Here is a 22,170-nt window from a genome sequence, read left to right on the forward strand (position 1 = left end):
AACAACAAACTGGAAAATTCTTAAAGAGATGGGAATGCCAGACCACCTCACCTGACTTCTGAGGAACCTGTATGGAGGTCAAGAAGCAACAGTTAGAATCCAACATGGAACAATGGACTGGTTCACAATTGGAAAGGAATACCTCAAGGCTATATATTGTCACCCTGCTTATTTAACTTATATGCAGAGTACATCATGAGAAATGCTGGGTGGATGAAGCACAAACTGGAATCAAGATTGCTGGGAGAAATATCAATAACCTCAGATATGCAGATGATACTACCCTTATGACAGAAAGTGAAGAGGAAATAAAGAGCATCTTGATGAGAAAGAGGAGAGTGAAAAAGCTGGCTTAAAACTCAGCATTCAAAAAACTAAGATCATGGCATGCAGTCGCATCACTTCATGGCAAATAGATGGGGAAACAATGGAAACAGTGACAGACTTTATTTTCTTGGGCTCCAAAATCACTGCAGATGGTGACTGCAGCCATGAAATTAAAAGACGCTCCTTGGAAGAAAAGCTATCACCAACCTAGACAGCATATTAAAAAGCAGAGACATTACTTTGCCAACAAAGGTCCATATAGTCAAAGTTACACTTTTTACGGTAGTCATATATGGATGTGAGAGTTGGACCATAAAGCTGAGTGCCAAAGAATTGATGCTTATGAACTGTGGTGTTGGAGAAGACTCTCGAAAGTCCCTTGGACTGCAAGGAGATCAAACTAGTCAATCCTAAAGGAAATCAACACTGAATATTCATTGGAAGGACTGATGCTAAAGGTGAAATTCCAATGCTTTGGCCACCTGGTGTGAAGAGCTAACTCATTAGAGAAGACCCTGATGCTGGAGAAGATTGAGGGCAGGAGGAGAAGGGGATTACAGAGGATGAGATGGTTGGATGGCATCACCGACTCAATGGACATCAGTTTGAGCAGGCTCCGGGAGATGGTGAAGGACAGGGAGGCCTGGTGTGCTGCAGTCCAGGGAGTCGCAGAGTCAGACACAACTGAACAACTATGAAGTCTGTCTGTTAAAGACATCTGGTCTTTCTCACAGGCAGATTCTGCTGTGTTTTTTGCCTGTGTATGGGTCACACTCTCCTATGTCTTTATATGCTTTGTAATTTGTTGTTGAAAACTGGATATTTTAGATTTGTTCCTCACTCTGCATCTGGGGCTTGGGATTATTTGCTTGTTCGTTTAGTGACCAGCCGGACCACAACAGTGATGTCTCTTTACTCTGCAATGTGAAGCCTTTGACTTTGCTCCTCAGAGGCCCTGGCCTTGCGCCTGTGCACAGTCACCCTGGGACACTAGTGGTTTTAGGGGTGCTCTGTTTGTCTTTTCCCTGATCATACCCAGCTGTCAGGCCCCACCAGTTGCTGGCTGATTGCTCTACTGTTCTTGACAATGCCCTGGAGCATCAGTTGCTCCACGGACTGATCAAATCAAATCTGGACTTTAAAGGGGTATCTTTGGAGTTCCAGACTGAAGGTTTGTTCTGACCCCAGGAAGCCTCATCTTAGCTATGTCTTTCCCTAGTTCTATCCGGTACACTAGTTGGCCTGTGGTTCAGCCAATAGTACTAATGGAAGTACCAGCCTCCTTCTAATTGCTTATTAGCAAAGCCTCCATTGATTTTGAGAGTACCTCTAGGCTTGAACTTCTCATACTCTGTTACTAGTCAGGTCAGTTTTTTGCAGAGAGAGCTTTGGAGCTCTCTGTTTCCTAACCTGCCTCTCCCCTGGGCAGAATCTCTGAGCTGGGGGCATGGACAGTGGAGCCTGTCTCTGAATATCACTGCTGCCTGAGAGTGAGGCAGTAGCCTCCAGCCTTCTTGGCTGGCCTTTGCTAGTGTGGGATCTTCTCCTGAGGAATGAGCTGGGACTTGAACTGCTGGGCTCCTGTATCACAGCTTCCTGCAGCTCAATTAGAGTTTCTGCCCCATGAGTGGCTGGTGAAAGAAGGGAGCCCTAGTTTCTCTGCTACACTCAGTGGAAGCTTAGCCTCTGCCACATGGAGCTGGAAAGAAACCCCACTAACTGAGTTTTAGCAGCTCAACTACGAAAAAGGAAACAAGAAAGACATTTGGAATTCAGACTTTCTTTTTTCCTTTGGAATTGGAGATAAGGGGTAGTGGGCCTGTGTTAATATTTTTACCTTACAGTCTTGGAAGAGGTTGGATGTTTTTTTTCCTAAGTTTTAATTTTTGTTTTTTTTTAATGTTTTTCGCCAGGCCCCAGGAGCCTGGCAGACTACAGTCCATGTGATCGCAAGGGGTCGGACACAGCTGAGCAACTAAGCACAGCACGGCACATGTGGTGTGGGAGATGTTAGTTCCCTGACCAGGGAATGGACCCTGGGCCACGGCAGTGAAAGTGCCAAGTCCCAACCACAGGACTGCCAGGGAATTCCCAAAGGTTGGCTATTTTAAGGCTAAACCAGGCAGGGCTGTGCACACAGGTAGTCTGGCTTCAGAACCTGCCTCGGTTAACCTCTGTCGGACTGTAGGCGCCTCCAGGACAGGACGCTGTGGTTTTCAGTTTTGTTTTTCTACCCTCATTTGTATACCTTTTCCTGCAGGTGTTCGAGGAGCCGCGGCCTCCGTGCTTAGAGCGGATCGTGTGTGTGGTGCGACGTGGCTGTCTTCTGCAACCTCTTTGGGGCCGCAGGAGCAAGCGCCATTTGAGTGACACACCATACTCTGCCTCCCGGGGCACCTGTGCTGGACATGCTCATGCCCGCTGAGGGCACCCCGCCACCCCTGGGTGGCACCCCTGTTCCAGTCCCAGCCTACTTCCGCCATGCAGAACCTGGCTTCTCCCTCAAGAGGCCCAGGGGGCTCAGCCGGAGCCTCCCACCCCGGCCCCCTGCCAAGGGCAGCATCCCCGTCAGCCGCCTCTTCCCTCCTCGGACCCCAGGCTGGCATCAGCCCCACGCCCGGCGGGTGTCGTTCCAGGACCAGGCCTCTGAGCCCCTGCAGAGCCCCGGATATGACCCAAGCCGACCGGAGTCCTTCTTCCAGCAGAGTTTCTACAGGCTTGGCCGCCTGGGCCATGGCTCTTATGGGGAGGTCTTCAAGGTGAGTTGGTGACAGCTCTGTGGGTCTGTCTGGGGTCCCTCCCCCAGCCAGGGTGGGAGGGTGTCCAGGGAGCCTGCTACCCCCCTCCCCTGACGGCCCCCCTCACAGGCTGGCAGGCTCCCCTCAGTGCTGGACTTGGCTGCTTTCTCATACCCCCCTACACAGGCCCCTCTGAGGCCCCTAAGTACACACTCTCCCCTTGTCCAGAGCCTGGCACGCCTTGCGGTGGCTCCTGCCTGCCATCTCCTGCCCGGAGCCAGCCGTCTGGGGGTCTTGGCAGCTCTACCTGGCCCCTGAGCCAGAACCACTCCCCCGCATCTCCCTCCAGCCGCAAGCATTCAGGCAACTCCTCCATGCCACCTTTTGTTCCTTAAAATATATTTTCCAATCATGTATATTTACTTTAAAATGTAGTTTTCCTTACACAAGTACTACATGAAGACAATTTTGTTAAAAAGTACAAACAGGAGCCCCTAGGTCAGCTGTCCTTTCTGGAGGAAACTAAGATGATTGTCAGGTGGGGGTCTTGCTTCTAGACTTTTCTCTGGAGTTGACTACATAGAGACAAAGCCATTTCATAGGCTGCATGCAGACCACACCGCCTTGCTATTCTCTAGGCAGCTTCTTCATCTAACATATCCTCCCAGGCCAGTACTTAGAGGTCTGCCCCGTCTCTTCCATTGCTGGGTCTCCAGCAAACTGGCACGTGGCGTGGAGGTTTGTCCAGCTTTGCTCTTGCACGCACAGGGGGTCCTCTAAAGTGATTGCCATGCGACACCTCCCGCACAATGAGATCTTAACCGAACCTTGGGGTGGTCCCGAGTGGCTGTGCCCCCTCCCTTCCAGGTGCGCTCCAAGGAAGACGGCCGGCTTTACGCAGTGAAGCGCTCCATGTCGCCTTTCCGGGGCCCCAAGGACCGGACCCGCAAGCTGGCTGAGGTGGGCGGCCACGAGAAGGTGGGGCAGCACCCGTGCTGCGTGCGGCTGGAGCAAGCCTGGGAGGAGGGTGGCATCCTGTACCTACAGACAGAGCTGTGTGGGCCCAGCCTGCAGCAGCACTGCGAGGCCTGGGGCGCCAGCCTGCCCGAAACCCAGGTGTGGGGCTACCTGCGGGATACCCTGCTGGCCCTGGCCCACCTGCACAGCCAGGGCCTGGTACACCTGGACGTCAAGCCCGCCAACATCTTCCTGGGGCCCCGGGGCCGCTGCAAGCTGGGCGACTTCGGGCTGCTGGTCGAGCTGGGCGCGTCGGGAGCTAGTGAGGCCCAGGAGGGAGACCCCCGTTACATGGCCCCCGAGCTGCTCCAGGGCTCTTACGGGACTGCAGCAGATGTGTTCAGGTGAGAGCTGGGGGGCTTCCTGGTGGGTGGGGCATGGTCAGCAGAGGGACACCAGCCCAGCCCAGAGTTAGGAAGACTTGGTCTCAGGCCAGGAGACCCTGCCTTGGGGATGGAGGTCCCGCCTTCCAGTCGAGAGGGCCTGGAGAGCTAGGCTGTCGAAGCAGAGAAGCCTCAAGAGCCACCTTGTGTGATTCACTGGCCTCATCACACCTCCCTGGGAGGGACCATATTACTCCATTTACAGGGGAACAGACAGCAGGTGGAGAGACTTTCCCCAAGTCCACAGTTAGCAGGCTGTAAAGCTGGGCCTGGATCAGGTGCTGGGTTCCAAGGTCCAAGCCAGTCACCCCTGCCCTGCCTCTGACAGTAGCACCTGGTCACTTCAACAGGACGAGGAGAGCCTCAGTGTTAAGTCACTGTTAGCAACCAGAGTGCCAGTCCTATGGGGGTGGGGGCTGCTGGGAGGACTCACCATGGTGGTGTGTGAGCCGTGCTGGCCCGGGGGTCCACGCTCGATGAAGTGGTCATCAGCCCCTCCTCCCCCAGGGCACTGGCTCACGGTGGAGGCCAGCAGCCCTCTCCGTGGGGTCAGCCCGAGTTGCTGGGTTCTGCGTCTCATGGCCCTCCCCGCCCCGCTTCTGTCCCTATCCCCCAGCCTGGGCCTCACCATCCTGGAGGTGGCATGCAACATGGAGCTGCCCCGCGGTGGGGAGGGCTGGCAGCGGCTGCGTCAGGGCTACTTGCCCCCTGAGTTCACGGCTGGTGAGTCGGGGGAGGACAGGCTGCCGCAGGGAGGACAGGCTCTGGGTGGCTGGTGGCAAGGGGCTGGGAGGTGCAAGGCCCCACCCCTGACATGGCCCTGCCCGGGGACAGGGCTGTCCTCTGAGCTGCGTTCTGTCCTCGTCACAATGCTGGAGCCTGACCCCAAGCTGCGGGCCACTGCCGAGGCCCTGCTGGCCCTGCCGGTGCTCAGGCAGCCACGGCCCTGGAGCGTCCTGTGGTTCATGGCTGCCGAGGCCCTCAGTCGAGGCTGGGCCCTGTGGCAGGTAAGCGGGGAGGGTGACGGGCCGCCTGGCTCCGCTCCCTGCCCAGGGCCTGCCCAGCCTCCCCTGAGCCCCTATCCCTGCAGGCCCTGCTCTCCCTGCTCTGCTGGCTCTGGCACGGGCTGGCGCACCCCGCCAGCTGGCTGCAGCCCCCGGGTCCACCGGCCACCCCACCCGGGTCGCCGCCCTGTAGCCTTCTCCTGGACCGCAGCCTCTCCAACACCTGGGACGACGACAGCATAGGGTGGGTGAGGACTCGGGAAGGGCGGCTGAGGGCAGGGCAGGGGGGAAAGCCGTCAGCATGGTGAACTGGGAACGTACCCACAAACCTGGCCCCCTTCAAGCCCGGGGAAGGAAACCAAGGCTGGTGGGGGTGTGGCCTGGCCTAGTTTGAATGCAGTTCTTTCTAAACTTGGTGCGTGGAGCAGGGTCTGTACTGAGCAGAGAACTGGCAGCCTCCCACTGAGGGTGCTGCCACGCTGGGGGGCTGCGCGGGGCCCACCGCACTGCTGAGAGGCGGGCGGTGCAGCCCCCACCCCTGCAGACACCCCCGCCACCCGAAGACAAGGCATCGTCTTTCCTCTGGGGGACAAAACCGCCAGAGCCTGGTGAGCCCCTTCCCTGGGAGGAGGAATTCCTTAGTCCCAGGTGCCTGGTGGCCAAGTGACAGGCCGTAATTAAGAAACTACTGCAAAGGAAAGCACATGCTCGGGGCAGGCAGCTCTCAGGAGGGTTCACGCCATTCACCCACGGGAGCATGTTACAGACAGACTGCCAGATGAGCTTCATTTACCACAAGGTCATTTCAGAGTCAGCTCAGTCAGAGCCTCCGTGCTCTAAGGGACAGAGCTGGCCTTTGTGTGCGGTCAGGTGGACTTTGGAAGCTGTCAAAGCCCTTCTTTCAACTCCACCACACACCCATTGTCCGGCACCAGCCCCCCGCCTGCTTCAGGCGGATCCGCCCAGGGACGGGTGGGCATTGCTGCTCCGGTGCCCTCCCCTCCACAGCCTGCTGGTCTTGGCCCCACCCCCCCAACCCCATCCAGGCCCTCGCTGTCACCAGAGGCCGTCCTGGACAGGGCTGCTGGCAGCACCTCCACCCCCTGCAGTGGCTCCCCTGCCCCCCGGAGCAGGCACACGCCGAGGTGAGCTGGCCCAGGGTCCTGGGGTGGGAGGGGGCAGCTCTTGGCCCTGAGTCATTTCTCTGTTCTTCCTGCCCCCAGGGATGCTCTGGACCTCAGTGACATTGACTCAGAGCCCCCTCGGGGCACGTTCCCTGCCTTTGAACCTCGGAACCTCCTCAGCCTGTTTGAGGACTCCCTGGGCCCGAGCTAAGCCCACCGGCCCAGGCTCAGTGCTTTTAACCTCTTAGCCCCTCCCTTCCATCCTCCTGGAGGCTGGGGTCCCTGTGTGGACTCCAGTGGTCCCTTCTGCCTGGCTGTCTAATAAAAGGTATTTGAATCTTGGGGCGCACCCAAGCTTGCTTCTGTGGCAACACAGTGCTTCCTGCCCCCTTTTATTGACATCGCTTAGGGCCTGAGGCCCCAGGGACAGGCTGAGCTCTGCTGCAAGTCCCCAAGCCCCAGGCCAGCAGATGAACTGGGAGCCACCGCCTGTGTGGGGCAGCGTTCCTGAGCAGGTGTGTTGCTGGTGGGCAGGTCAGTTGTCAGAGCACTCACTCAAGGTGGAGGGTGGGCCCTCAGCCCAGCAGGGCCTAAATGCCGTCCCGCATTTTAGGTCTCTGTGCCAGTTGCCTGGAAAAAGCAGCAGCTGCCCTCCTGCTCTTAGGTCCGGGGGTGAGTCTAGTCTTGATGCCCAGACCCCTCAATCCACAGTCTCCGGACAGAAGGGAAAACCAGTGGGTGAACCTCGGGCTGCTGGGAGGGCTGGCACACAGGATGGATGGACAGAGGCCATGAAGCAAGGGCAGGAGGCTGGGCAGCCGTGAGGTTCCGAGGAGGCCCAGGGTGGGCGATGGCTCTGGGCTGGCAGGATCACAACTATCCCTTTGGCCTAACTCTCAGAAGTCACACAGAGGGTAATTGGAGGCCCACAGAAAGGAAGGTTGCCTTTCAACCTACGCAGTAGGACTAAGTTCCCTGGAAGAAGGCAGGCAGGGCCACTGGAGCTCCAAGGTGTGAGTAGAAGCAGCTAGTCCACAGGGAAGACAGGATGAACAGACGGAGGCCCCCGCTGGGAAGTCCCATTTGCAAAGCGTCCAGGGAGCCATCCGCTTGCAGGCCAGCGGAAAGACGGAAGCATTGCCCCGTTGGCCCTAGAAGCCTGAGGGCATGGCAGGCAGGAGGTGGCTCAGTCCGGGAGGCAGGTATGCCGGGCAGCCCAGAGCAGGTCGGGCACGACGCCAGCATGCAGCTGGAGGATAGAGCCCACGCTGAGCAGGTGCATGATCTGGTGCGAGTTACCCCAGTAGTCGAAGCGGCCGGGTCCCCAGCGCTCCGGCAGGCGGGCCACGTTCACCAGCCCCCCAAGCAGTGCCAGCGCGTCCATGCGCAAGTAGCATCGCAGGGAGCCTGGAGCCCCGGAGCCCAGCCCCGCTCCCCGGGCCCCAAACACCAGGAGGCGAGCGCCGGCCTGCCAGCCAAAGGCGCGGAGCCGGGCACTGGTGGAGGGGGCGGTGAGGGCCCGCCAGCCAGCCACACCCGACAGCAGGGTGTAGCCCAGCAGGGCAGCGGGGCGCAGCCAGGGCCGGCAGGCCAGGGTGCAGTGGATGATGGGCAGGGCCCCTGTACAGAGGAGAGAGGCGGGAGAGGGCACGTCAGTCTGCGGGTCCACCTGCCCTCTTGCTTCCAGTTTTCCTGACTCCTGCCCTTTCTACCCAGGGCTCACGTGAGTGGACCCAACCCTCAGCTCCCGTCCTTCAAGCCCCCGCCCTCCACCTCATGCCCTGCTCACCGAGAGTGTTGATGAGGCAGACCCCACACATATCCAGGGCAAGGAGCCGGGTGTACACAGGGCTGCCCCCTCTGTGGCACATGAAGAGGTGATAGAGCACAGAGCCTGCAGGGGGTGCCAGGCAGGCCACACAATGTGTGCCCCACAGCCAGCCATCCTCGCCCAGCTGACCCCAGGGCATGGTCATGGGCAGCAGCACCAGGAAGCCCAGCAGGGCCAGTCCTGGGGGAGGGAGACAGTTTTCCATCAGACACCTTCACACTGAGGACAAGGCAGTCCCCAAGGAGGCCCCAGTCCAGAGACAGCACGGTGGGGTGAGCGCAACACAGGTCCTGTGGGTCAGCTGCTGGCCGGCCCTGGGCAGGGGCGGGCCCTGGGCTTCTGGTCACTTGATTTAGCAGAGCTCACAGTAGTTCTTGGAAGGACAGACCTTTATCCGCACTAACCGGTGAGGAAACTGTCACTGCCTCAGGTGACCCCAGCAAGGAAGCAATGGAAGTAGCCCAGAGCCCAGGCAGTCTTGACTCCGAAGCTGCTCTCACCCTTGTGGCAGATTCCCTGGAGAGCAGGGGCCCCAACCCCCAAACCTGACTTCAGCAGAAGTCAGAAGGAGGCGTGACCCCAAGCTGAGCTCTGAACAGGACATGTGGGTGATGCTAACATGCCAGGGCCAGTCCACCTGCTCTTCCCAACCCCTGTGCCCTCTCCTCTCCAGAAGCGACCAGACAAATTGGGGGGGACTTTCTGTCATCTCGAGGCGAGGCAGGGGAGGGGGCTGAAAGAACCTGCTCTGTCTCCTTCCCCAGCACCTTTTTGGGGAGCTCCATGCCTCCCAGCCCAGGCCTCCAGGGCCATTCCTACCACTTCCTGCAGGCGCTTTGGAATTGCCTTCACAGCAGTCAGAGTTCAGCGCCTGCGGACTGGGGCCGCTGACTGACCACTCTTGGCGGGGCCAAGAGTTCCCTCAGGGAGCAGGTACGAAGGCCAGGCCCAGCGCACTCAGCGCCCCTCTCTCAGCCACCTGTCTGCCGGGGCAGGCCAAGGACGGGCAGGCCTGTGTCAGCACGGTTCGGTGGGGCAGCGGAGGAGGGGCCCGGCGACTGCGGGGGGAGGAAGGAGCCGCCACCAGGCGGAGCCCCACGGCTGAGCGGCAGAGCCGCCCGGCCTGACTTCCTCTCTTGGGCCCCTCTTCGACACCCATCTCCGAGATGGGTGCTGGCGGGAGAAGATGACAGGGCGCAGGGATTACGAAGTGGCCGGACACCAAGCTCCGTCTTCCCAGGGCTCAGAAGGATTAAGCGGACTGGGTCCCCCACTCCGCTTCCCTCGCCTGCCCCCGGGGCTGCAGAAGCGGGTAGCGACGTCCGGGACAATGGCAGCTTTGTCACTGCGGCTCCTGGCCGTGCCAGGGCCGGGACAGCCAAGGATCTGGGCGCTGGGGCTCTCCTCGGCCTTCGGGCCGCGGCCCCGGCGCGGACAGGGCTGCTGCGGGTGCGGGGTGCGGGGTGCGGCTCACCGTGCGTGTAGATGTTGCCCAGCTCGTTGTGCATGTAGAAGAGGCTACGAAGGCAGCCCGAGCCGCTGCTGGCTGGCCGGTAGCCAGTGAGCACGAACTTGTTAAACTGCAGGTGAGGCGGCGAGCTGGCCCAGTCAAGCAGGCGCGGCCCGGCCAGGAACGCCATGGCCCGGTCCAGCGAGGTCGGTCCGCGCTCCTCTGGCCCCCCGGGTCTCCTCAGTGGGCCCGCCGTACCAGGAGCCTAGTCCGGGCGCCCGCCCCCCTCTCAGGGCTCTGTCCGCGCACGCGCTGGCCCGGGGGTCCCGGCCGGCGCCCCTCGCGCGCTGCGCACGCGCGGGCCTGACGACCCCACGCTGGGGCGGAGGCCGGGGACGCGCAGGGCGCCGGAGCGCAGCGCGGCCCGCTCCGCTGGGGCAGGCGCTCTGCAGGGACAGCTCGTGGCGGCGGCAGTTTTCTTTCGGCGGCCCGGAGGACGGGCGCGGCCGGACATGGGAGGGGACGCCAGGCTCCGCCCCAGCTGCTCGCCCCCGTCATCCCGCCCAGGGTTTCGCGCTCCGGGCTCCTGACGTTGCAGCTGCGAGGGCCAATGGGCGCGGCTGGCGGGGAGGTTCCTCCAGCGGCAGCTCAGGCCTTCACCCTCTTAGCATAATTTTTTTAGGTCCCAGTCTCACTTGCATGGGGTGCCTGTTGGATTGGGACGCAACGTTCTGAGTCCCGGTGGCTCTGTCAGAGTGACCCGGGAGCCTCGCGTTCCCTTGCAGTGCGCGCCCGGGCTTTCCGCGCGAGCCCCAGGGTCGACCCACCCTTGGGCATTCACCCTCTAGGATACAGCCCGGCCACCCTGCCCAGTCCCCACAGCCTGGGCTCTGTCCAAGGTGCTGCCGGCCCGGGACTTTCGGACGGGTCAGGAGGTCTAGAGCCTGAGCGCCACCACCGGAGCGCAGCAAGGCGCGCCAAGGTAGCTGGGCCTCTAAGGGTGTGCCTGACTTGCCCGGTGCCCTCCATTGAGGACCTGCCTTTGGGCCAGGATTCTCTGAGCGTGTGTGTGTCTGTGTCTGTGTCTGTGTGTGCATGCGCGCCCGGGCGCGCTCAGTAGTGTTTGACTCTTTGCGACCCTTTGGACTGTAACCCGCCAGGCTCCTCTGTCCATGGAATTTTTCAGGCAAGAATACTGGAGTACGTGACCACTTCCTCCTCTAGGGGCTCTTCCCCACCCAGGGATCAAACCCGCATGGACGGCTCCTGCATTGCAGGCGGGTTCTTTCCTCGCTGAACCATGAGGGGTGGGCGATACTCGCTCACTGTTGAAGCATATTGCGCCCCGCCTAGGACCGGCAGGAAGAGAAAGCAGGAAATAAGAAAGTTCAGCATTTCCTTCCCCTCCCTTGCCCCGCAGGGTTCATTCTAAATCAAATCCACGAAGGTATCCCTTCTTCCGCCTCCACCTCCTCCCCTTCTTCAGGATCCCGCCCATTCATCCTTCCGCCTCCTCGGTTTCTCTATCTCTGCGTTCCAGGCGGTTACACGAAACTCTTTCCGTGGAACGCCCTTAATTTGCCCACAACCAGTCTAGGCACAGTACCTCGTTAACATAGCTCCTCCCGCACAGAAGAGTTTCCGGTGCCCTGTACCAAAACAGGTCCTTTATTCAAAGTCTATGGTTGGTCTTTTGACCACTTTTGTTGACCTCTTACATTTCACTTTGGGCATAGTCCAGAACTACCCCAAACAGGGCTCAAAGACCCACCAACCGAGGTCTAAGAGAAAGGGAAGCAGGATTCCTCTTGTCCTTTGGCCTTGACCATCCGGACCCCGAGGGTCAGGTCAAGTTCTCAATAGTACCAGATGCTTCCTGTCCAACATCTGGCCTCCTCGAGATGACTAGAGCTGCCGTCAAAGGGGTAGAAGGCCAAGGCACACAGAGGGTGGCATAGGGTCTGCGGAGTCCATCCAGCCGCAGGAAGATCCAGTGGACCCTGGGGGTCCCCGAGTCAGAGAGCAGAGATGAGTGAACGCAGGGAACTCTGGCTGGAGGCGCTCAAGGGCCGGTAACTCGCGGTTAAACCCTCAACCTGGGGGTCCCCGGGAGGACAGGGCAGGGCCACCCCTCGAGGCCGGCGGTACCAAACGGCCCAGCTTCTTGTGGGGTCCCGGGAAGGCCCCAACGTTGGGGACCCTTTACCCGGAGCCAGCAGGCAGCCCCTAGAGAGGGAGCAGACGTCAGCCGAACCCTCCAATCAACCTCATCTTCAGCACCTCGCTTCGCCTGTGATCCCACGCGCGACTCCCTCTGTGGACCCAAGGCCTCGTCCCTCAAGAACCCAGGAGTTCCATCCAGCCCCTTTCCCATCGTGTACCCTAGCGTCCCAGAGGGCCCTCCACGCCCCGGGGCCACAGGGGCGGGGTGACAGGCTCCCCGCCGGCTCCGCCCTCAGGCCCCGCCCCAGAGCGCGCACCGTCCGCGCAGCAGGCGCAGCAGCGACAGCACCAGCAGTAGCAGCACCGAGACGGCCGTCACCGTCGAGAAGACCTGGGCTGCGGGCACACGAGGGCGGTGAGCACGGGGCTTGGAAGGGCCTGACGCCCCCAAACTCGCTCCCGCCTCCCACGCCCGTCTCACCCCCCATCGAGGCCTCTGGAGCGCCAGGCCCGGGGCTGCAGCTCACGTTGGCCCCGTCGAGGGGCGATGCTGGGGTCTGAGTCGAGACCTCGAGGGGCGCCGGGTCGGCGTCGGCGTCCTGCAGCCCTGCGGAGAGGGGTGTGAGACCGGCCGGCGGAGCGGAAGGCCCGAGGCGGGGTGGGGAGGGGCCTCACCCTGGAAGGTGAGCGCGAAGCCCTGCGCGTGGCCGCGCGCATCGCTGCGGAAAGTGAGCCGCAGCGCGGCGGCGCGCAGGCGCAGCGGGCCCGGCGGCGGCGGCCGAGCGCCGTCGAAGGCGCGGAGCAGGCTGCCCGAGGTGGCGTCGCGCAGCTCCAGCCGGTCACGCGGGTCGGCCAGCTCGAAGAGGCGGAAGGCGAGCTCCAGCGCGGCGCCCGGAGGGGCCAGCACCCAGCTACAGTTACGATCCGGCCCATACTCGTCCGGGAAGTCCGGGGAGTAGATGACACCCTGGGGTGCGGTCCAGTTCCCCTGGCAGGAGCCCACGGACACTGTGGGCGGGGCCGGCGGTCAGAATCCGGCGGCCCGCGGGCTTCTCCTTGTATTCTCTTCTATGTAGAAGCCCCGCCCCTTCCCCCGCTGGGCCGGGACCGCAGTACCCTCTTCAATCCCAAGTTCAGCCAAGTTAGTTCCCTCCTCCGGCCCCGTCCAACCCGTTCTAATCAAACCATTAGCCCCCTCCTCTAGTCTTCCCTGGTGGCCCAGATGGTAAAGAATCTGCCTACAATGCAGGAGACCAGGGTTCGATCCCTAGTTCGGGAATGTCTCCTGAAGAACGAAATGGCAACCCACTCCAGTATTCTTATCTGGAGAATCCCATGGACAGAGGAACCTGGCACGGTACAGTCCATGGGATCACAAAGAGTCGGACGCGACTGAGTGACTAACAACTAGTCTTGACCTCAAACAATTCCTTCCTCTAGAGCCCCAGAGCCCTGACCCCCAGATTCAGCCCAGTCCCTTCTTTGGTCCAGTCCTCAACCTAATCTCTTAATCAGGCCCTGCCCTCAACCCATGCCTTCCCTTCCCAGATAACTCCCCCTGTCACTCTTCCCCTCACCCAGGCCCCTCATCCCTGCCCACTCCTCACCTTCATAGATACCCAGGCGCCCATCGCCACCACACAGCTGGCCCGGGTGGCCGAAGCAGATCTGGTCACAGTCAGTGGCTGGAGCCGGGCGTCCTCGGGCCAGGTCGCTTTCAGAGCCACAGAAACAGGCGTAGCCGGCCTCCACACCTGCCAACTGGGAGCACAGACTGGGTGACTCCCCCAGACAGGGGCTGGGGGAGGGGGTGGGGTGGTGGGAGCCAGGGATAGGGGTCGGAAGTGGGAATCAGGGCTGAAGGTTCGGAAATCAGCATGCATCAAGGTTTGGCCTCAGAGTCCGATGTTGATTTGAGTGCTGAGGTCAAGGTCAGGGGTCACTAGTCTGGGCAGGTGGGCAGTACCTGGTAGCCCTTCATGCGGCAGAAGCGAAGGCACACCTGGACGGTGAGCTTTGTCGAGGTGCCACTGGGGCCGCTGAGGGCCGGAGGTGCCCCGGAGTCCACAAAGCAGCCCAGGTACCCAGGCACTGAGGGGGTAGCAGGGTCAGGCTCAGTGTGGGGCCTGCAAAAGCGAACTCCATCCCGGCCGCCCCCCTTGTCAAGCCCAGCCAGCTCACTGTGACACGTGGGGATATCGCAGTATCGCCAGTAAATGCCCTCCTCTGTCTCGGCCACGTAGCACCATGGTTGCACGTCACCATCTGGGTTACTGCAGGCCCGGGAGAAATCGTTGGGATACTGTCGTCCCAAGAACCATGAATTCCAGGCCCTGACCCACAGCTTATTTGCAGAATGGCCTCTGTGTGTGTTAGAGCAAATCCTGGTTTGCCCACCAGAATGGATGTCAACTTCCCAGTGCATGGTGGGAAGTCGTTAAAGGGGCCCTGGGGGGCTGATTTTAGGTCTTCAGCTGTTGCTCAGACATGACTTCATGTATGAGGACTTCCAGGCCATTTGTGTTCACCCCCCACTCAGCCCTGGGCCTCAGCCACTGTCCCTTGTCTTGGAACCCTGCTTTAAAGCAGACGTGATGAGCCCTAAGCTCAGCAGGGAAGTGCCCTCCCACTTAATTCGGTCCCCGCCGCTTCAGACCACAGCTATGGCTCTGAACCCCCAATCCCTCAGTCACTCAAAGGAGCTGAACGCTAAGGGCTCGGCCCTCACTCTAGAGCTTGCCCTCTGACTAGGCCCCGTCCTCATGGGCGCCTTGGTGCCCAGGTCTGATCTGAGGCTCTGCAAAAAGTTGGACTCCTAAGGCCTGACCCACGTCAGAAAAGGTTTCCACTCATCACTCAGGCCCCGCCCTTAGGTCCTTAAGCCGATTCATTGGGAAAGATCCTGATGCTGGGAAAGATTGAGAGCAGGAGAGGGGGGAGACAGAAGATGACATGGTTGGATGGCATCATCGACTCAGTGGACATGAGTTTGAGCAAATTCCGGGAGACAGTGAAGGACAGGGAAACCTGGTGTGCTGCAGCCCACAGGGTCGCAAAGAGTCGGACATGACAACGAATGAACAAGCAGGCCGTCCGGGTGGCTTCTGGGCCCGCCCAGCGGAGACCCCCGCTCCGCCCACGCCGCGGCCGGGCCCCAGGACAACGCCCTCAACCCTGCACCAGCCCCGCCCCACGCAGGCCCCTCCCCTCACCGGCAGAAGTTGTGCGCGCCCAGCCCCCAGCGGCCCTGAGGGTCGCTGGCGCTGCTGTAACTGTGCTGCTGCGTCTGGTCCCAGTAGAGGCACGGGCGGCCGGCCCCGCGGGGGCCTGTGCGGTTCTGGTGGCCGCGGTAGTCGGCGCCGTTCACCTGGAAGCACTCGGACAGGCCTGCACGCGGACGGAGGGCCCTGAAGCTGACCCTCGCCCGGACCTTCTCCCCACCCTCCGAGGGCTGTTCGACTGCCGCCTCCACCTGCTCTGGCCCCTCGCGAGCTGGGCAGTCGGGTTCTAGGCGCGCAGGCCGAGTTGGGAGTGCGGCCCTCGGTCCACTCTCCGCGCCGGGACTCACCTGGGCTCTGCAGGCTCCCCGCCGAGGCTCCGCGTGGCGGCAACAGCCGGAGCAAGAGGAGGAGGAGCAGGGCCTTGGGGGCCCGGGTCCCCATCGCCCCCAACCGAAGAGAAGTCGCCCTGGCCCGCGCAAGGCCCTCGGCGCCCCCAGGGTCTCCCAGGCGTCTGAGGAGAGGGGCGTTGTCCTCTGACAGTCCGTCCTCGTCCCTCTCTGGGGCCCGCTCTGGGTCCGGGGCGAGAAGATGGAGGGGCGGGGGCGTATCGCCCAGGGGTATCTGCTTCCTGAGATTTCTGGCCCTGAAGGCGTCTCTGCCCCGACCCAACCGGGAATTTACCCCGGGGGGGCGATCTCAGGTCAGGGACGTTTCCGGTCTCTGCCTCTCGGGGTTCGGGGTCCTGCCTCGGCTTCCACACCCGCCCCCTCCCGCTGCGCCTCGCTCTCTAAGTCTCCCTCGCCCAGGTCTCTAACGCGCCGGCTCCTGCCCCCCTCGCGTCCCTCCGCGCGTTCCTCCCCCCTGGGTCCCTCCCTCCGCACCCCACCCCCTGAAGCCGGGAAGCCCCGCCCGAGACTGGAGCCGAGGCAGCAGGTCCAGACGCCTCCCACGCTCGCCCCCCATCTCCGGGACCCTCCGTGGCCTGGCGCGCCCACGCTCTTCCCCCTCCCCGGATCGGTGAAGGTTCGGGTGGGAGCGTGTGCAGGAGGACCGGCCGGGCTGGTGGACAGAAGGACCCTAAAGGGGGAGATGCAGGACCGTCTCCCGGGGCCACATGTCCCGGGACTCGCCAGCGTCCCCTGCTCACAGCCAGCCTTGAATGAAGTGCGCGCGCTTTCCCACTCAGTCACCGTTCATGGTGAGACGCTCACACGCACACCGTCTTTGGATCTTCACGCCTCTCTCTCCCTTCCCGACGGGCCTGGGGAAGCGTCACTCCCGGCCCCCTCACCCGCCCGACAAGCTGGAAGGGTGGACGGCTCAGCCCGGGACAGGCAGGGGCAGCTGGTGTCTGGGGAGGAAGGCAGCTGCGCCCCTGGTCCCAGCCTGTCCCCTCCTCGCCTCCTCCTCCTCCTCTCCCCAGGACCCCCGGCCTGGGCTCGCAGCGAGATGGAATTCCCCCAGCGGGCCCCCCCCCCGACCTGGCGGGGGAGGGGGAGGGGAGCAGGCCCAGGCAGGCGTGGGGGGAAATTCCCCGCCCCCTCCCCCTGGGCCCAACTCCTCCGAGTCCTCTGATCTCCCAGCAGCGCCCGCCGCCTACCCCCAGGGCTTGGGGGGAGGCCAGCGCAGGTGCGTGGGAGAGCGCGGCGGGGGAGGGGGGGTAGGGGGGAGGGGAGGGGAAGGAGATGGGGGGCCCAGAGCCCCAGTCGCCCAGATGTTTTGCCCCCCAGTGCAGCCTCCCCACCCCTCACCAGACCCCCACCTCGCTGCCCAGCTTGGAAGGACCTATCTCCACCCTGTCAGTATCCACACTCCCCCTGTCTCTCCTGGAAGATTGGGGGCAGCAGTGAAGATTCTAGGAAACCCAGAGTGCTGGTGGTGGTGGTGGTGGGACCCCTGAAGACCTCTGATTGGAGGTCAGTGCCTCAGGCTAGCGGGCTTCCCAGGTGGTGCTAGTGGTAAAGAACCCGCCCGCCAAGGCGGGGGACAGAAGAGAGGCGGGTCTGATCGCTGGGTCTGATCCCTGTGTCGGGAAGATCCCCTGGAGGAGGGCAGGGCAACCCACTCCAGTATTCTTGCCTGGAGAATCCCATGGACAGAGGAGCCTGGAGGCTACAGCTTATGGGGTCGGAGTCACGACTGAAGCGACTTAGCAGGCACTGCGCGCACGTGCTGGTGGGGGAGTGCATGTGTCACGCTGGGGCGGCGAGCATTCTAAGAAGCTGGCTGACGAGGCTAGCGCCCTGGTTGCCTCCTGGGGGAGCCCTCTCGCCTCCCAGTTTCCTGGCTCTGCTGAGCACTGGACGGGGGTCTCTGCACAGGTGAACCCAGCTAAGGGAGCAGTAACACCCATCGACCAGGGCCCCCTTCTCTCTTTCGCTTGTGAGCTTGGGGGCCGCCGTGGCTCCATGGTGTCGTCCTAGGCTCTGGCCTGGGCCATGGCAGGGGCGACAGGGTTGCAGGGAGAGCCTCACTCTCAGGGGTCACATGAGAGAAGGGCGAGGTGGAGGACAAAGACCACCGGGACTCTGCATGCAGAAAGAGGGTCAGCGGGGACCTGGAGAAAGAACTGAGCCCTTCCCTGACAGGAGCAGGGACCAGGCCAGGCTGATCTCCTGCAAAAGGGGTGTGGGATGAGAGGAAGGGGGTGCTGAGTTCCAGAACTCAGGCACCAAGACAAGGGGCAGAACCCCCACTGCCAGCTCCAGCCCCAGTTGGCTCACAGAACCTTGAACTTGGAAGGCCTGGGCCCTCGCCCCCCACCCCCTTCTGGGGAGTTCGGAAAGGCTGCTGGCCAAGGGTCCCTGGTTCCAGTCAGTACTTCTCCCTGGTCTTGCTGCAGCAACGCTGTCTCAGGAGAGCTGGGTCCCTGCTGCCTGGCCCCTGCCTGCCCCCTGCCATCAACTGACCCTGCCTCCTCCAGCTCCTGCACTGACAGCTGAACTTCACTTCTGTGCTTCCCTTGCATTTGGTGTGGCCACAGGGAGGAATTCTGGCCATGAGGCATGGGCGGGGGTGGCGGCGGGTCGGGGTTGGGGGGCTGATGCCTCTTACTCTCAATACTCAAAGTAATAGCCAGGATCAATAGCATTGTCATCCCTGGGGAGAAATGCAGAATTCAGAAATGCAGATTCTCAGGCTCCACCCCTAAACTCCTTCATCAGAATCTGCATCAACAAGCTCCCCGGATCTTAAAGTTTGGGCTGCACGGATGTAGATGGGCCCAGGGCAGGGGGGATGGAGCTGGGTTTCCGAGTGACCTTATACAAGGAGTCTGCCAACCAGAAGTATCAGCATGGGGCTCTGCGTGAGTGGAGACATTAACATCTATGTGTTCAGCCACTGAGATCCTGGCCTTGCTTGCTATAGCAGCTGGCGCAACTTAACTAATACATCCTCTCACCCTCATCCAGTTCTTGTCTCCAGGGCTGCTTCCTACTGAGAGCTGGCGGGGGAGAATGTTCTGTGCTTCCCGTTGAGCTTCTGGTGCCTTGTCGGCTGTCTTGGCATTCCTTGGCTTGTAGAAGCCACCCATCACCCCGATCTCTGCCTTCATCTTCACATGCGTCTCTCTGTGGGAGCACCTGTGTCCAAATTTCCCCTTTTAATAAGGACTGCAGCCATACTGGACTAGGGGCCACCCTAGTTTGACCCTGTCTAGACTAATCACATCTGGCGTGATCTATTTCAAATAAAGTCCCATTCTAAGGTTCCAGGGCTTCCCTAGTGGCTCAGATGGTAAAGAATCTACATGCAATGCAGGAAACCCAGGTTTGATCCCTGGGTTGGGAAGATCCCCTGGAGAAGAGAATGGCTACCCACTCCAGCATTCTTGCCTGGAGAGTTCCATGGACAGAGGGGCCTGGCCGGCTACAGTCCATGGGGTCGCAAAGAGTTGGACATGACTGTGTGACTAACACTTTCACTTGTGGAGGTTCTAGGGCTTAGGGTTTCTACATGTGAATTTTGGGGGACACACTTCAACTCCTAACTTCTCATCTACTTCCTGTCCCTTTTAATCCTTGCTGCCACCACCCTCATCTGGGCCCCCACCATCTCCTACTTGGACTAATCACTCTCTCAGTTGAGGCCCAGTGTCCCACAGTTTCCAGGAACAGCCTCTCCAGCAGCCAGAGTCTTTTTTTGATGGAAGTGGCTGAGGAGTCATTCTAGGGCCTCCAGAGCCCTGAGGTGGCAGGGAAGTCATGAAAGACTGCACTCTGCAGAGCTGTGGTGCGGCTGAGGCCTGAGGCTGGCAGCTGTCCTGGCCTTCAGAGACTTCCTTGGGTACCTCTCACTTCTGGTCCTTGAACCAGGTAGTCATACCTGATATGGGCACCCAGGAGAGAACACCTGGAACAGATGTGTGACGGGATTGCAAATCAACCCTGCATATTCCCTGGAAGGACTGATGCTGAAGCTCCAATACTTTGGCCACCTGATGTGAAGAGCCGACTTGTTAGAAAAGACCCTGATGCTGGGAAAGATTGAGGGCAAGAGAAGAAGGGGGCGGCAGAGGATGGGATGGTTGGATGGCATCGCTGACTCAATGGACATGAGTTTGAGTCCACTTGTCCCCTCCCTGATCTCATACTTTCAGCCTCCAGCACTGTGAGAAATAAATGTCTGGTGTTTAAGATCCTCCCCTTCCAGTCCAGTCTATGGCATAATCACGGCAGCTTGAGCAGACTAAGACACGTGGATTCCCCAAATTCTCTCAGCACCGGAGGAAGGAACCCCATCAACCTGAAGACACAGGGAAACTGGCAGAGACAGTGTCGACTGATAGATCTGAGGTTTCTTTTCAGGATGATGAAATGTTCTGGAGTTAGAGGGGATGGAGACCCTACCCTGTGAATATACTAACAGCCATTGGACCACACACTTGAGTGAGTGAGCTGGATGCTACGTGGATTGTATCTCAATAAGGCTGTTACTGAAAAGAGCCTGACCACTGACGGAACATGGGGACAAGCGGGATGGTGTCAAGGATGGCCCTGGGTTTCTACTGTGGTGGAGCCATCGGAGGAGCGGAGGACAGTCCCCTTTGCTCCCTGCTCGGCTGGTGGCCATGGGAGACCCGGGGCCAAGGTCCTGGAGGCACCAGGACACACAGGCTTGGTTGCAGAAGGTGGGGGGGGGGTTGGAGCTGCATGCTGACAAACCGCGAACCCTGAAAGTGGCTGGGCAGAGAGGACTGAGGTCCAGTCCCCAGAGCCAACCCCCTTGCGGACGGGTTGGACCAGGGCTGAGGGGCCTTTGAAGGAGGTTGGGGGTGGGTGCGGAGAACCCGGGGGTCCCTTTTAGGTCTGCCAGGATCAAGGAGGGGCAGTCAGTGCAGGAGAGCCAGCTCTGAGATGCACCCGCTGAATTTAGTGACTCATGGTGCCAGAGCCATCTCGATGCAGGACATGGGAGCAGGAGGCTGGGCTGGGCTGGTGGGGGGGTGGGGGCTGGGCTGGGCTGGTCGGGGGGCTGGGCTGGGAGAAGCGTTTCAGCAATGCTCGCCTCACACCCCTGGGGGCAGGACTCCGGGCAGGAGTCCCTAGAGCCCGCCCCTGCCTCGTCTTTAAAATCTGGGTTCCGTGTCGGTAGTTTCCCTTCTCCTTATGAACTTTTACTTAAAATTTCATAATTGAGAGGTTGTTGTGCTGTTGCCCAAAGGAACACAGTAATACTCTACCAGCTCCACGTGGTGAAGACATACTGAAGCGAGGTTTATTGCAGGAAGGAGCAGCCAGGCGGAGACAGGGCAGGAGGAGGGCAGGGCTGCTTCCCGCTGGTGCTGCCTGCCAGGGGCCAGCTTCCTGCGCGCTTTCCTCTGAGACGGCACCAGGCCGGGGGCGTCTCTCTGGCTCTAGAACCGGGGCGGAAGTGGCCACTTGACGGGGGCTCGGGCGTGGGTGGCTATGGGGCCACCCCAGGCGGCCGCAGCGTCAGATTCACGTCCACTGGGGAGTCCTCGGTCTGAGCAACACGGACCAGCCACCTACCCTCTGAGGTCAGAGCAGGTGCAGTGAGGGGGCCTCATGGATGGGCCCCTTCAGAGGGCGGGGCAGACACGCTGCAGAGGCGGGGGGACCGGTGACCCTGTGGGGCCGGGGGTGATGCTAGCTGCTAGGACTCAGTGCTTCTGGCCTGGCACCTCGGGGCTCTGTGAGGCTCCCCTTCGTGAGAGACTGAGCAGAGAGCCAGCTGGTGGTGGCACAGACGTGCCTGTCCACTGAAGTTCAGGTGCGGCTGCCTGCCATGGGCGTGCTTGTCTGTGGGTCTGGATTGGGGTGTATCTGCTCCCCCCAGGGCTGTGTCTTCGGCCTTGGCCTTGGCCGAGAGCAGTTCGCTGTCCTGGGGCAAGAGCACTGTCCGAAACGTAGCCCCACATGGGGCCAGCAGCCACGACGGGCCTCCTACCTGGGAGGTGGGGTGGGTATCAGGTCATGTTGCTGGGCCATCTCCATGACCGCTGGCCAGGCTGGTGGGCGAGGGTCTGGAACTGGCAGTCCAGTCAAGGAATGGGTCAGTTACCTGCCTGGGAAGGTAGCCATGGTCTGGGGGGGGTGTCCAGGTGGCCCTAGTTTGGGGGGCCACTTCTACTTCCAGCTTGGCCCGGCTCGTGAAAACGAGTCAGGGAGGACGCGGGATGAGTCAGCAGAGGTCCAAGGCCTTTCTTTCAGCTCCACGAGGGCTGGGGGAACAGCCAGCAGGAGACCCCATCAGTGAGCTTTCCGAGGAGTCCCACCCGCGCCCGGTCCAGCTGACATTTGGGCCAGGTGAGCAGACTGTGCCCCAGGTGTGGAGGCCTCCCTCTGCCCAACCAAGCTCCATCACTTCCAATCACGTGGCACAGGGACGCGTGGAGTGTGTGGCCTCCTGGTGGCCATCTGTTGCTGCAGCGGGCATGTGGACACACAC

At 61.0% G+C, this 22,170-nt stretch overlaps 3 protein-coding genes across 3 annotated transcripts; 1 reads left to right on the top strand and 2 right to left on the bottom strand.

Moving 5' to 3' along the window:
* Positions 1–2,735: 2,735 nt before the first annotated feature.
* Positions 2,736–6,810, top strand: PKMYT1 (protein kinase, membrane associated tyrosine/threonine 1). Its single transcript, XM_052656974.1, has 7 exons — positions 2,736–3,086; positions 3,933–4,426; positions 5,082–5,188; positions 5,300–5,472; positions 5,556–5,713; positions 6,516–6,614; positions 6,693–6,810. The coding sequence occupies exons 1-7, from the start codon at positions 2,736–2,738 to the stop codon at positions 6,802–6,804; spliced, it is 1,494 nt and encodes a 497-aa protein (XP_052512934.1). The 3' UTR covers positions 6,805–6,810.
* PAQR4 (progestin and adipoQ receptor family member 4) lies at positions 6,531–10,147 on the bottom strand. Its single transcript, XM_052656984.1, has 3 exons — positions 9,899–10,147; positions 8,383–8,604; positions 6,531–8,213 (listed from the first exon to the last, which is right to left on the bottom strand). The coding sequence occupies exons 1-3, from the start codon at positions 10,062–10,064 to the stop codon at positions 7,780–7,782; spliced, it is 822 nt and encodes a 273-aa protein (XP_052512944.1). The 5' UTR covers positions 10,065–10,147; the 3' UTR covers positions 6,531–7,779.
* A 1,742-nt stretch (positions 10,148–11,889) lies between these two features.
* KREMEN2 (kringle containing transmembrane protein 2) lies at positions 11,890–15,699 on the bottom strand. The gene is made up of 9 exons (XM_052635991.1): positions 15,606–15,699; positions 15,250–15,424; positions 14,219–14,310; positions 14,004–14,128; positions 13,645–13,798; positions 12,713–13,045; positions 12,519–12,644; positions 12,355–12,433; positions 11,890–12,100 (listed from the first exon to the last, which is right to left on the bottom strand). The coding sequence occupies exons 1-9, from the start codon at positions 15,697–15,699 to the stop codon at positions 11,890–11,892; spliced, it is 1,389 nt and encodes a 462-aa protein (XP_052491951.1).
* Between the last annotated feature and the right edge of the window lie 6,471 nt (positions 15,700–22,170).

The sequence above is a fragment of the Budorcas taxicolor genome, chromosome 2, assembly GCF_023091745.1.
Source record: "Budorcas taxicolor isolate Tak-1 chromosome 2, Takin1.1, whole genome shotgun sequence".
Taxonomy (NCBI): domain Eukaryota; kingdom Metazoa; phylum Chordata; class Mammalia; order Artiodactyla; family Bovidae; genus Budorcas; species Budorcas taxicolor.